Genomic DNA, 14,283 nt, shown 5'->3' on the forward strand with positions numbered 1-14,283 from the left:
CCCCCCCAGCCGTGTCCCTGCTCAAGGCGGCCGCTCCCGGCTCGTTCCTCGTCCGCCGCAGCAGCAGCTTCCCGGGGGCGTTCGGGCTCGCGCTCAGGGTGGGGGTCCCGCCCCCCCGCGCCACCCCCAGAGCGGGTATGGACCCCATAGACCCCCTCCCGAACCCCATAGACCCCCTCGGCTCCATAGACACCCCCCCGGCACGCCCCAAATCCACCGCCCCCCCTATGGAATATTTGGGGGTCGCGGGGGAGGTCTCGGGGGTCTCCCGAGGGTCTGACCCCCCCAACACCCCAGGGACCCCCGCAAATCACCCCAAATTCCCCACCAGCAGCCGCCAAATCCCCCCATAGACCCCCCCCTTGGAGTATTGGGGGGGCGTGGGGGGCTGTCCGTAGTGGGGGGGTCTCGGGGTGCTCCCAGGACACCCCCAGCACCCCATGAACCCTCCCAGATCCCCCCATGGGCACGCCCCAAAAGCCCCGTAGGAAATGTTGGGGGTGGGGGGGTCTCGGGGGTGTCCCTGGGGTCTGACGCCCCCCGGCCCCCAGGGGACCCCCAGGAGCAGCTGGTCCGGCACTTCCTGATCGAGACGGGCCCGCGCGGGGTCAGGATCCGGGGGTGCCCCGAGGAGCCGTACTTCGGTGAGGGGAGCGGGGCCGGGGGGGTTGGGGGGGCTCTGAAGGTCTGGGGGCTTGGGGGGGATTGGGGAAGTCAGTGGGAGGGGCTGGGGGGGTCACTGGGGTCTCAGGGGGAGCTCGGGGTGGCTTAGGGGAGTCGGGTGGGGGGGTTGGGGGTCCGGGGGTGTCTGGGGGGGGTTCGGGGAGTCAGTGGGAGGTTTTGGGGTGCCCTGACCCCTCTTTCCCCCAGGGAGCCTCCCGGCGCTGGTGCTGCAGCACTCGATCACCCCCATCTCACTGCCCTGCACCCTCCGCATCCCCCACGCAGGTGGGCACCTCAGAAACCGCGGGAACACCCACAAACTGTGGGGACACCCCAACCCCCCCCCGGGACATACCAAAACCCCAAAACCATGGGACACTCCAAAACCCCCGCGGGGACCCGCCAAACTGCGGGTACACCACCCTAAAAAGCCCCCTGGACACACCAAAACCCCCCCGGGGAACCCCAAAACCCCGGGGCATCCCAAAAACCCCGCGGGGACACCCTAAAACCCTCCGGGAACCCCCCAAAAGCCCCCCAGGGACACCCCCAAAACTCCACGAGGGGACACCCCGGAACATCCGCTGGGACACCCCAAAAGCGCGAGGATACCCCAAAATCGCGGCCCCTCCCTCAATACCACAGGAGCCCCCAAAACCGCGGGAACCCCCAAAATTTCGGGGATACCCCAAACTGCGAGGAGCCCCCGAAAAATGGACGGGACCCCCCAGAGACTCCTCCAGTCCCTGAAATCTGAAATCCCCCCAGAACCTCCCCCCCCCCCCCCCCCTCCCCCAAACTGCCCCGGTTTCCCCCACCCTGCGCCCTCCTCCCCAGAGCTGCAGGAGGAGCCCCCGGACCCCCCCGGACCCCCCAATGTCAGCACGGCCGGAGCCCTCCTGAGGCAGGGGGCAGGTGGGACTGGCGATACTGGGGGCACTGGGGGGTACTGGGGGGGCACTGGGATGGGGTTCCTGGGGCGGGGCAGGCACTGGAACTGGGTCACTGCGGGGGCCGCACGGGGGTTGGCATCGGGACTGGGAGCACTGGGGGGCTGGTGCCGGTTTTGGGGGGGCTGTCCCGGTTTTGGGAGGGCTGGTCCCAGTTTTGGGAGGTGGTCCCGGTTTTGGGGGACCTGTACCCGGTTTTGGGAGGGCTGGTCCCGGTTTTGGGGGGGTGGTCCCGGTTTGGGGGAGGCTGTACCCGGTTTTGGGGGGGCTGGTGCCGGTTTTGGGGGGGTTGGTGCCGGTTTTGGGGGCCTGGTCCCGTTTTTGGGCAGCCTCCTCCCCGTTGCCCCCCTCAGCCTGCTCCGTGCTGTTCCTGGGCTCGGTGGGAACCGAGGCCCTGACGGGGCCCCAGGCTGTGGCCAAGGCCGTGGGGTCCCTCCTGGAGGGGGCACCGAGTGCGGGGGGGTCCCCCCGGCCCCCCCCCAGCCCCGTCCACTTCAAGGTGTCGGCGCAGGGGATCACCCTGACGGACCGGCAGCGCAAGTGAGGGACCCCCGAACCCCCAAACCCAGACCCCTCTAACCCCCAATCACCCCAAACCCCCGACCCTCCCCAAACCACCGAACCCCCCACACCCAGAGCCCTTCAAACCGAGATCCCCTCAAACACCGACCCCCCAAACTACCGAGCTCCCCAAAACCACCAGCTCCCCAAAACCTCCCAACCCCTCCAAACCCCTCAACCCCCCCAAACTCCGACACCTCAAACCCTCTGAAACGCCCCAAAACCCCAACTCCCTGAACCACCAACCCCGCTAAACCCCCAATCCCCCAAACCACTGACACCCCAAACCCCGACACCCCCAAGCCACCCCCGACATCCTCCCCAAACCCCTCGGCACCCCCCGAGCCCCGAGACCACCGACGCCGGCCCAGCAATGCCCCTTCCCCCCCCAGGCTCTTCTTCCGCCGGCACTACCCCGTGAGCAGCGTCACCCACTGCGGCACCGACCCCCAGGACCGCAGGTGAGGGGGGGCCCACGGGGGACCCCCAACCCTCCGAACCCTCCCAGACCTCCCAACCCCTTTAATCCCCCCCAGGTGGACGAACTCTGACGGGAGCACGGCCAGGTACGCGCAGAGACCCCCAGAGCGGGGAAAGGAGGAAAGGAGGAAAGGAGGAAAGGAGGAAAGGAGGGGGGGCACGGATGTGACTCTGACCTCCCCCTGTCCCCCCACCGGCCCCCCCAGGATTTTCGGGTTCGTGGCGAAGCAGGCGGGGGTACCGGGGGGAGGCAACGCGTGCCACGTGTTCGCGGAGCTGGACCCCGAGCAGCCGGCGGGGGCCATCGTCACCTTCGTCACCAAGGTCCTGCTGGGGACACGGCACTGAGAGACACCAGGGACCCTCCCGGGACCCCCAAATCCGTCTGGGGACTCCCAGATGCCCCCGAAGCGGGGGGAGGGGCTCAGGGGCACCCTCAGAACCCAGTGCGACTCCCCCCCCATCTTCACCAAGGTCCTGCTGGGGACACAACATTGAGGGACCCCCGGAACTCGCAGAACCCCATCTCCAGAAACAGCTGGGGATGCCCAAAACCCCCCCGAGTCCCCCAAACCAAGGGGGGGGGGGGGGCACACCCCACCCACCCCCCCCCCCCCCACATCATCACCAAGGTCCTGAACACCCCCAAACCCCCCCAGAGACTCTCCCAAAATCACCCCCGGACCCCCCAAACCCTCCCAGACACCCCGGATTCGGGGGGAGCACAGGGTGACCCCCTAATCGCCCTCCCCATCATCTTCATCACCAAAGTCCTACTGGGCACCCCCAAACTCCCCCTGAGACCCACCCAGACCCCTCCCAAGATCCCCCAACCCCTCCTGGAGGCCCCCCAAAACCTCCTGCACCCCCCCAACCACCCCCTCAAATGAAGAAGGAGGGGCTGATAGAAAAGGGGGCACAGGGACACCCCCCCCAATTTGGAGGGTCCTGGGGGAACCGCAATAAATCCACATCTATTTTGGTGTAAGAAATGGGTTTATTTGAGTCGGGGTGGAGGGGGCATGGGGACCCCCCCCTATGTGCAAACATCAAAGGGGACCCCAAAACCAGCCCAGCCCTCACCACAGAACTGGGGGCTCTGGGGGGTCCCATGGAACTGGAGGGGTCGGGTTACATTCATGATGGGGGGAAACCCCCAATTCTGCCCACTGGCACCCCCAAGAATGGGAAGTGCTGGGAGAGATGGGGGGCACAGGGGTGATTTGGGGGGCACTAGGGGGTCAGTGGGGCTGGGGGCTGGGAAGGGTTAAAGGGGTGATTTGGGGGGCTCTGAGGGGGGGCACGGGGGTCACCCATGGTGGAAAGGGCAGGACTGAGACCCCCAAATCCACCTGCAGGGGTCAGTGGGATGGTTTGGGGGGAACCCCCCAAAGGGCGCCTATGAGGGGGGCAGGATTGAGTCCCCCAAAAACACAGGGGCGGGGCAGGAATGGGTCCCCCAAAAATATGGTGGAGGCCATGGCTGAGACCCCCAGAAACCACCTTGGGGGGCAACACTGGGGTACTTTCGAGGGGTCAGTGGGGGGATTCAATTAGGGGAACTGCCCCCCAAAGAGCCCCCAAAGAGCAAAACTATGGGGGGGGAGGGGGGCAGGAGTGAACCCCCAAAAACCACCTTGGGGGGGGTCTCCACTGTTGTGGGAACACCCTAAAGTGCACTGGGGGGGCCCGGGGTGGGTCCGGGAGCACCGGAGGGTTTGGGGTTTTGAGGGGCCCCACCCGGGCCGCCCCTTTATCCGCTCAGGGGGTGCAGGTCCACCTTGACCCTCTCGCCAGTGCTGAGCATCCCCACGGTGGGGAAGAGCCCCCCGGGGGGGACCCCGACCTCCCTGCGCCCCACGACCGTCCCGTTCCGCGTGAAGAACACCTGGGGGGCACAACACGGGGGGTCACCCCTCTATGGGGAGCAGGGAGACCCCTGCCCCCCAAAAAACCAGGGGTAAAGGGGGGAGTGAGGCACAGAAAGATGAACCTAAAAGGAGGTGAGGATGGGATTTTTGAGGGGGCACAAACACATGGGGGGGGGACAGCCATGTCCGAGACGCACGGTGGGGTCACCCCAAAATACGAGGGCAGGGCGGGGAGACCCCAACCTCCAAAGAAATGGGGGCAAGAGGTTGACCCCAGGGTGAGTCAATGTAAAGGGAACCCAGTGGGGGTTGCGGGGGGGATTTTTGGGGTGATGGAGGATCCAGGGGCAGGGCACCAACACGTGTGGTGGTCATAGATAAACCGGGGGTCACCTTAAAATAGGGGGGGCGGGACACCCCCGACCCCCCCAAAATCCGGGTGTTGGAGCCCCCAGACTGTCCCAACGGGGGACAAAGGAGAATTCCGGGGTGAAGGAGGAAGTTTTTTGGGGGTGGGGGGTTTTTTAAGGCACAATTTTTTTTGGCAGGCTGTCCCCACCCTTACCACGACCTTCCTGCCCTCCTGCTCCTGCTCCATGTCCTCCCCGTCCTCCTCTTCCTCCTCCTCCTCCTCTTCCTCCTCCTCCTCCAGGTACATCACATTCCGCACCTTCACCTTCATCTCGGGGGGTTCCGAGGCGTCATCGCTGTCACCTGGGGGGGGCCAAAGGGTGAGGGACCCCCCCAGAGCCCGCCCAGGCTCTCGGGGACCCCAGCCCCGCGATACCTTCGCTGTCCCGGCCGTAATCCCGAGGGAACATGATCCCACAGCCCATCACGTCGCCCTTGTAGCAGCGGGGGCCAAAGGGATCCCCGACGCCGCTGCCGTGGAACAGCTTTCCGTCATCTGGGGGGAGACCCCGAATTAGGGGGGACCCCCCAGTTCATGGGGGAACCCCCAGACACCCTCCGTGAGGGTGCACCCCAAGAAAAGGGGGAGAAATGGGCAGAGAAAGGGGTTACAGGAGGAGGAGGGGAAGAGGGAAGAAAGGGAAAAGAAGAAGGGGAGAACTGGGGATGGGGGGGTCACAGAGGGACCCTCGAACTAGAGGGAGACCCCTCCCATGGGGGTGCACCCCAAAATAGAGGGAAATTGGGCTGAGAAAGGAGGAAGGAAAAAGAGGGTGAAGGGGATGAAAGGGAAAATGGGGAGAGGCCATGGGGACCCTCCTGAGGGGCTGGAAGCCACCTGTCAGACCTTTGGGGGGACTCCTAGACCTCCCCATGGGGCTGCACCCCAAAAAAAGGGAGGAAGCTGGGAAAGGAAGAGGAGAAAGAGAATGAAGGACAAAAAGAAGGAGGAAGGGAGAAGGGAACAGGGAGGGCTCATGGGGACCCCCCAAATTAGAGGGGAGCCCCGAGGTCATGGGGGAGACCCCCAGACCCTCCTTATAGGGGTGCAGCCCAAAACGGGGGGGGGAATGGGAAAGGGGTTTTCAGGGGGAGAAAGAGGAGGTCCCACTATTGGGGTCCTGCATTTGGGGGGGTCCCGCCCATTCTGGGGGTCCCCCCCACTTCTGGGGGCTCACCCGCGTGGTAGGCCACCGAGCCCCTGCTCCAGCCGGGGTGACGATTTTTGGGGTAGTCCTGGGGGGTGGGGGCACAGAGGAGTGGGGTGAGGGCAATGTGGGGGACCCAGCCTCCCCAAACCCGTGGACCCAAATTTCCACCCCCCCCAACCCCTCATTTTTGACACCCCCCCACCTTTCAGCCCAGCCCCGGCCCGGTGGGGAAGTCCAGCCCCCCGCACCCCAAATCTGAGCTCCCTCCCCACCTTCCCTGGCCACTCCCAGCCATGGGGGAGGCTCCAGCCCCCTCTTTCCTCCCTCTGTAACCCCGCACCCCATTTCTGACCCACATCCCCCCCTTCCCTGCCCCTCCCAGCTCCGCAGCTGCCTCCACCCGCCCCAGCCCCCCGTACCCCAACCCCGAGGCCCCCGCGCACCCTCCTGGCCACGCCCAGGGCGATGTAGCACTTCTCGCCCGGGTCCAGGATCTCCAGCTCGAAGTAGTGGCTGCGGGGGCTGAGCGGCCGCCGGGCCTGCGCCAGCCCCACGTCCACGATGCTCTTCCCCTTGCCCACGTACTCCAGCACCTGGGGCGCGGGGCGGGCTCAGACGGGGGGAAGGGGCACCCCCAACCCAGACCGGCCCCAGGTCCGTGAAATTCATCCCCTTCCCCGCCTAAGAACAGCACCTGGGGGGACTGAACGGGGTCCCGGGGGGATTTGGGGGATCACGGAGGGTCGGGGAGGCACCGAGAGTCCCGGCGTCCCGACGTCCTTTACCCTGCCCAGTATCACGGCCCCCCCCCGCTTTCCCCTTCCCCAGGACTGGGGGCTCCTCTTGTCCCATCCCCAAACCTGGGGACCCCTCTGTCCTTACCCAGCCCTTCCCAAACCCCCAGACCCCAACTTTCCTCCCCCCGTAACCTCAAATTTTGACCTCTCAGCCCAGGGAGGGGCTCCAACTTCTTCCAACCCCCCCATACCCTCATTCCGAGCTCCGTCCCCACTTCCCTGGTCCATCCCCAGTCCTGCGGGAGGCTCCAGCCCCCCTTTCCCCCCTCCCAGCCCCCTGCCCCCCCCGAACCCCCCGGGTTCCCGGGTGCTCACGGAGCCGCAGAGCCGCACGTCATGGAGCCGCCCCCACTCCTCCTCCAGGCTGTCCACCAGCATCGCCCCCCCCTCGTCCTCAGGGGGCCCGGGGGGGGGGCAGATGCAGCCGAACCTCCTCCCCCAGCGAGTGCAGCCCCACGGCTGGGAAGAGCCCCGGGGGAGACAGGGGCACCCCCAGACCCCCCACCTGCGATTGGGGTACAGGGGAGGTCGTGGCGGTCGGGGGGAACAGCCCTGGGGGAGATGGGGCACCCCCAGACCCCCCACCTGCGATTGGGGTACAGGGGAGGGGACTGGGGGAGTCAGGGACAGGGGCACCCCCAGACCCCCCATCTGGGATTTAGGGAGACATCGAAGTGGGAAGTGGGGGGGCTCTGGAGGCTTTGGGGTTTCAGGAGATTTGGGGGTCCCCTCATCCTCTGTCCATTCTCTGTGAAGAACAGTTGGGGGAGGGGCAAAAGGACCCCCTGTCTGGGGGGTCCTGGAAGCTTTGGGGGTGCTGGGAGGTTTGGGGGTGCCCCGGTGAGTTTTGAAGGTGGGGGTGCCCTCACCCTCTGGCCGTTCTTGGTGAAGAAAACCTGGGCTGGGGGGGCCCCAAATGAGCCCCTCTCGACCCCACAGCCAATCCGGTCCCCAGAGCTGCACTTGGAGCCGAACTGGCGCCCCTTGGCCCGGCCACTGTAGAGCCTGGGACACATCAAAAATGGGGGGGACCCCGAGTACGGGCGGTCAGAACAAGGCACTGTCAGAAATGGGGGACCCCAAACCTGGAGCAGACCCCAAATATCACGACAGTCCCCGGGCCCCAGTGTTCCCCAACACCTCCCAGTCCCGCTGCCCCCCCCAGCTCTCCCTCATATCCCGACACCCCCAAGATCCCAACCCCTTAATATCCTAACGTTGCCCAATATCCCAACATCCTCCTGCTATCCCGACATCCCCGATACCCCAAAGCCTCTCATCCTTCACCTCGCCGTTCAACATCCCCACATCTCCCAGCATCGTGAAATTCCTCAATATCCCAACACCCACAGTTATCCCAACACCTCCCCGCTACGGCCACATCCCGCACTATCCCAACAATCCCCGCCCCCGCTATCGCGACACTCACTTTCCATCATCGGCGTGGTAGGCGACAGAGCCGGGCCCCCATCCCGGGGGGTGCTCGAGGCTGTGGCAGTGCGGGACCAGCCCCACGGCGATGGTGCCGCGGACCCCGCTGTCAACGATGGACACCTGCGCACGGGCCGGGGGCTCAGGGCTCCGTCCTCCCCCCGAACCCCCCCGGGCCCCCCGGACCCCCAGACTCACCTCGAAGTAGTTGCTGTCGCGGGTCAGCGGCCGCGGGGCCACGTAACAGCCGACCTCGCCCGAGGGGCCGCGGTAGCTGCGGGGGGCGGGGGGCTGAGACACCTCCGGGGGCGCTGAGACAGCTCCCGACCCCGCTCGGGTACCCCCCGCCCCCCCCCCCCCCCAGATCTGGGGGTGTTTCCAGACCCCTCCCACCCCCACGGGCACCCCCAGCCCCCTCTCTGTGGGTCCAGCCCCTCCCACCCTCGCGGGTGCCTCCCCCCTCCATGTGCCCCCAGCCCCCTCCCACCCCCGTGGGTCCCCTCACGCGCCCCCCCCGGGACCCCCGGGTACCTGAGGGTGTCCCCGTCCACCAGGATGTGCCGGGCGCGTTCCTGGCAGCGCAGGCCCCGATCCCGATCCCGATCCCGGTCCCGGTCCCGATCACGGTCCCGGTCCCGGTCCCGATCTCGGTCCCGGTCCCGGCCCTCCCGCACCTCCCGGATCTCCCGGATCCGCCGGCGCCAGTTCAGGAACCTGAAGTGCAGGTTCAGGTCATCCATGGCGGGGGGGCTCCTGCGGGGGCGGCAACGGTGGGACCCCCGGAAGGTCCGGAACCCACACACCCGAAAGTGACACCCCAAATCAGACAGGAACCCCCCAAAGCCCGGCATTCCTCAAATCTGACCCCAAACACAGGTGTGACACCCCAAAACTGCCCCCCCCAACACACCTAAACCCACAAAACTCCCCCCAAAACACATCCGATCCTCCAAATCATACTTGATTTGAACCTCTCAAACATACCTGGCTCCCCAAAATATACCTGAACCCTCAAAATCAATCCCCAAAACACATCTGATGCTCCAAAATACACCCAAGCCCCCTAAAGACACCTGACTCCCTAAAATACACGTAAACCTCCAAAACACATCTGGCCCTCCAAACACACCTGGACCCCCAAAACACACCTGAACCCAAAAAACCCACCGGAGATCCCTCAAAATCGTCCTCCCAAACACTCACCTGACACCCCAAAACCACATGTGGCACACCCAAATCACACCTGACATCCCAAAAAACGACGTAAGATCGCCCAAAACTGCCCCAAACCTCACACCTGACACACCCAAATCACACCTGACAGCCCAAAACTGACCCCAAATCCCACCCCTGACCCCTCCCTCCCCACACCAAGCTCCCCCCATTGCGGGGGTCCCCCTTCCCCAGCATCCCTGTTCCCAGGACCTCCCGTACCCCCCCATTTGCCCGCACCGCGGTCGAGCCCCCCCCCATGGGACCCCTCAGACCTCCCCAGTTCCCCCCAGTTCCCCTCAGGACCCCCGAAATCCTCCCATGTTCACCGTACCAGGGTCTCCCGCTCCCCGGACCCCCCCAGACTCCTCAGGACCCCTCCCAATCTCCCCCGGACGTCTCCAGACCTCCCAATCTTCCCCAGGGCCCCCCCGGCCCCCCAGTGCCCCCTTACCGGGGGTCCCGCCCCCTCCATGGGCCGCGCTCACATCCGGGTCCCGTTCGCTTCCACCTCCCTGCGCCCGCCCACTGTGCCCCGCGGGCCAATCGCCACCCGCTGCTCCGCGACTGACGGCTCCCTCACCCAATCGGAGACCGTTGCGGACGGGAGGCGGAGCCTACCGGGGAAAGCGGGGCGGATAGGTCACGGTCACGTGACGCTGCGGGCATGGGGACGCGAGGCCCAAGGGCGCCCCCTGGAGGACGGTGGAAACTGGGGGAATTGGGAGAAACTGGGGGGACTGGGGGCAACTGGGGGGGACTGGGGGAAACTGGGGGCACTGGTGAGAATTGGGGGGGACTGGGGAAAACGGGAGAGACTGGAGAGAATTGGGAGGGACTGGGGGGCCGGGAGTTACTGGGAGGACTGGGGGGAATTATGGGGGAAGACAGAGAACTGGGGAGACTGGTGGGAACTGGGACAACTGGGGGGGGGGGCGGATTGGAGGATACTGGAGGCACTGGGGGGGCTCAGCTTGGTGTCAAACCAACGCGAGGGATGTGGCTGGACTGGGAGTCCCTGGTTCGAACTGGGGTCGCTCTGGAGGGAGCTCAGCGTCCCCCAGACCCCGGGTGGGGGGAGGGGGAGGACTTCACAAACAGCTCAATTGGGTGGGTTTATTAGAAATTAATTAATTAATTAACACCTCGCCACCCCCCATGACACCAGACGGGGTCACCGGGCGCACCTGGCCTGGTGTCCCCGTGTCCCCTCTGCTGTGCCCTGGGGGAGGTGGCACTGTGGTGACCCAGCACAGCCCCACTGTCACCCGGTGCTGCACTGGTGTCGCTGTCACCTCGTTATGGGGGTGACACTGTGATCTGTCACAGCCCAGTGTGGCCTTGGGGTGTCCCCATGTTGTCACCCAGAGTTCGTTGTGGGGGTGCCACTGGTACCGGGGCCCCATCACAGCTCCATGTCACCATCGGGGTGTCCCAGTGTCACTGTCACCTGAAGTCCATTGTGGGGGTGACACTGAGACCCCCACCACAGTTCAGCGTCCTCCTGAGGTTTCCCAATCACCCCCAGTCCATCCTGGGGTGACACTGTGTGACCCATCACAGCTCGGCATCCCCACGGGGTGTCCCAGTGTCACTGTCACAGCTCAGCATGGGGGTGACACTCTGACCCTGTCACTGCCTGGTGTCCCCATGGGCTCTTCCCGTCTCCCTGTCCCCATTACAGCCCAGTGTCCCTGACCCTGTCACATCCTGGTGTGTCTGCTGAGCTGTCCCAGTGTTCCTGTCCCAGCCAGCTGTTACTGTCCTTGTCCCTGTCAAATCCCAGTGTTCCCATCAAGCTGTCCCTGTGTCCCTGGTGTCCCCATTGAGCTGTCCTGCTGTCCCAGTGCCCTGTCACACCCCGGTGTCCCCATTGAGCTGTCCTGGTGTCCCAGTCCCACCCCAGTGCCCCCACCAAGCTGTCCCAGTGTCCATGTCCCTGTCACACCCCAGCGTTCCTGTCACATCCTGGTGTCCCCCTCAAACGGTCCCAGTGTCCCCACCACAGCCAGGTGTCCCTGTTGAGCTGTCCCACTGTCCTGTCCCGGTGTCCTCATCATTCCCCGGTGTCCCCCTCGAGCAGCCCCTCGTCCCCCACCCTCAGCCCCTCGTCCCCACGGGTGGTGCCCAGGACACCCCCAGCTGCCCCCAGTGCCACCAGTGCCGCCAGGGCCGCGGCCCCGAACAGCCGCCGTGTCCCCGTGGGGTCCCCGGGCAGCGCCGGCAGCGCCAGTGCCAGGCCCAGGCCGAGGGGCAGCCGCAGCCACCGTGCTCCTCCCGCCGCGTCCCCACCCCGCTCCAGCCGGTGCCGCAGGAACGCCATGGCCGGGAAGTAAATCCCACAGGAGAGCTGGAGCACGAGCACGGCGAGGAAGTCGCCAGCGGGGTACAGTGGCAGCGCCAGGAGCAGAAGGGCCAGCGCCAGGAGCAGGACAGAGCCGGGCAGGAGCCGCAGCGGCTGCAGCCGGAGCCTCCCGCTGACGCCGCGCCGGAACAGCGCCGAGCCCACGGCGCTGGCGGCTGTGAACCCTGAGAAGGCGATTCCCAGCGGGATCCCGTGCGGCTCCAGGACGGGTGTCCAGAGGAAGGCAAAGACGAGGAGGATGCTCTCCACGAGGGCCTGCACCAGCCCCAAGAGCAGTGCCCGGGGGTCGGACACGAGGCCCCGCAGGCCTTCCCCGCAGGCCTTCCCGCAGGGCCGCTTCTTCCCATAGTTCTCATCCCAGTTTTTCCCAGCAAAGATCCCCGAGAGCACCAGGAAGGGCACGGCCACCAGGAATGGGGCCACAGGGCCCAGCACCAGCCCCTCAGCCACCAGCTCGGCCACCAGGCCGGCTGCCACGGCCAGGCCGCTGTTCCAGAGGGCCACGCGGGAGAAGGTGTCGGGAATCCACTCGGCCGGGAAGTCGTGGTGCTCCAGGTGCTCGTGGACGTACCAGGACTCGAAGGCAGAGAAGAGCAGGGAGGTGCCGAGCCCTGCCAGGACCCGGCCGGCTGCCAGTGCCAGGAAATCCCGGGAGAGCTGCAGCAGGCAGGACACGGAGCACAGCCCCGAGGACAACACGCAGGACATTTTCCGGCCGAGCCGATCCACAAAAGCACTGGACACGAGGCCAAAGGCGACGTTGGAGGCGAAGCCACAGGAGTAGAGGGCAGCGATCTGGCTGCGCAGGAAGCCCCGGCTCTGCAGCAGCCGGAAGAGCAGCGGGCCCTGCAGCCAGTCTGCAGCCAGCGCCGGCAGGTATCCCAGCAGGAATTCCCGCTGGAAGCGGCGGAAGGCCGGGTTGGAGGGTGGGGGGCGGCGCGGGGGCGGCTCCAGAGCCAGGCAGGTGAGGAGGAGGAGGGCGAGGGCAGAGCAGGGCAGCAGGAACATGGTGGGGAGGGGGCGCAGGAGGGCCTGGGGAGGGAAAAGAGGGGATCAGCACTGGGAGGAACTGAGAGAGTCCAGAGGGAGCACCCGGGTGCCCCAAACCAAAGGGACCCCCAAACCAAAGGGACTCCCAAACCAAAGGGACTCCCAAACCAAAGGGACCCCCCAGACAGCCCATGGGGTCTATAGGGACCCCCCACTCCAAAGGGACCCATGGGGGGCTATAGGGACCCCCAGCCCCCAAAATATACCATGGGGGTTATAGGGACCCCCAGAGCCACAGACACTCCACATAATCCCCCCACAGCTCCTCCATAGGCCCTACCACCCCTCCCAAGCCCACACAGACCCCACCCAGGCCCCACAGAACCCCCATAGACCCCAAATCCCCATCAGAGTTCCCCCCATCCCACAGACCCCCATATCCTCCAACAGACCCCCCACACGCCCCCAAGATCCTCCGTAGGCCTCACACAGGACCTCCACAGATTCCCCACAGGATCCTCACAGAACTCCCACACCCCCCATGGGACCCTCAGCCCCCCACATCCGCCTCGAGCGCCCCACACACCCTCCACCGCCTCACGGGCCCACAGCCCCCTCTCTACCGCCCATAGCACCCCAGAGTCGCCCCACAGGCCCTCCCAGACACCTCTCGGACCCTCTAAAGCCCCTCCGATCCCTCCCGGCAACCCCCGGACCCCTCAGGGCCCTCCGTACCCCCGACCCCCACCGCCGTCGCAGCTGCCCCAGGGGCCTCCGCGGAGCCACTTCCGCTTCCGGTCCCCCATGGGCGCCGCCATCTTCGGCCCGTGTCACGTGACACGGGGCGTACCACCACAGACCCCCCCCATCGGTGTCCACAGGGACCCCCAGAGACGCCGCGGGTCGCTATGGAGACCCCCCCAAAGAGACTCCCCAGACAGCCCACGGGGGATTATGGACATCCCCAAGTACCCCCAGAGACCCCACGGGCGGTTTTCGGCATCCCCACCCCATTGAAACCCCCCAGACACACTCGGGGGGTCATGGGGACCCCCACCCTCAGACACCTTGCGCAGAGACCCTCGAGCAAATCCCCCCCGGGCACAACCCCCCGGTCAACACCCCCCTGCGGCCCCCCTCAGAGTCCCCCTAGGACCCTCCCCGGCCAATTGCCCCGGAGCCCCCGCCTCCCCCGGGAAGCCCCCGGTCCGTGCCGCTGCAGCTCCTTCGGGGGTCCCCCCGCTTCCCCCTCACTCACCGCCGGCTCCGGGGGTCCCTGGGCCGGGGGCGGAGCGGGCCGGGCCCCCCTCACTTGATACTCAGGCGGGGGCGGGGGGGGGGGGCAGCAACGGGGGGGGGGGGGACGGCACTGGGGGCACCGGGGGGGTGGCACGGGGGGGG

General features: G+C 66.4%; 3 protein-coding genes across 3 annotated transcripts; 1 reads left to right on the forward strand and 2 right to left on the reverse strand.

Annotated features, from left to right (window-relative positions):
- Positions 1 to 5: 5 nt before the first annotated feature.
- Positions 6 to 3,642, forward strand: LOC121660694 (tensin-2-like; the record flags this gene model as incomplete). The annotated part of the gene is made up of 8 exons (XM_042020127.1): positions 6 to 135; positions 552 to 644; positions 871 to 948; positions 1,501 to 1,578; positions 1,967 to 2,153; positions 2,567 to 2,635; positions 2,711 to 2,740; positions 2,861 to 3,642. Coding segments are annotated over 8 exons (807 nt in total), but the record flags the coding sequence as incomplete, so codon positions are not given.
- SPRYD3 (SPRY domain containing 3) lies at positions 3,632 to 9,641 on the reverse strand. The gene is given in 12 exon segments (XM_042020125.1): positions 3,632 to 4,542; positions 5,091 to 5,239; positions 5,313 to 5,432; positions 6,115 to 6,172; positions 6,531 to 6,680; positions 7,200 to 7,280; positions 7,282 to 7,389; positions 7,754 to 7,889; positions 8,314 to 8,438; positions 8,514 to 8,589; positions 8,847 to 9,068; positions 9,519 to 9,641. Coding segments are annotated over 12 exon segments (1,407 nt in total). The 5' UTR covers positions 9,566 to 9,641; the 3' UTR covers positions 3,632 to 4,407.
- Positions 9,642 to 10,629: 988 nt separating this feature from the next.
- On the reverse strand, positions 10,630 to 13,967 carry MFSD5 (major facilitator superfamily domain containing 5). Its single transcript, XM_042020126.1, has 2 exons — positions 13,618 to 13,967; positions 10,630 to 12,924 (listed from the first exon to the last, which is right to left on the reverse strand). The coding sequence occupies exon 2, from the start codon at positions 12,898 to 12,900 to the stop codon at positions 11,584 to 11,586; it is 1,317 nt and encodes a 438-aa protein (XP_041876060.1). The 5' UTR covers positions 12,901 to 12,924; positions 13,618 to 13,967; the 3' UTR covers positions 10,630 to 11,583.
- Positions 13,968 to 14,283: the final 316 nt, after the last annotated feature.

Source organism: Corvus kubaryi, unplaced genomic scaffold (genome assembly GCF_017639235.1).
Source record: "Corvus kubaryi isolate FWS band 111438036 unplaced genomic scaffold, C.kubaryi_AGA036_p1.0 36801, whole genome shotgun sequence".
NCBI classification, from domain to species: Eukaryota; Metazoa; Chordata; class Aves; order Passeriformes; family Corvidae; genus Corvus; species Corvus kubaryi.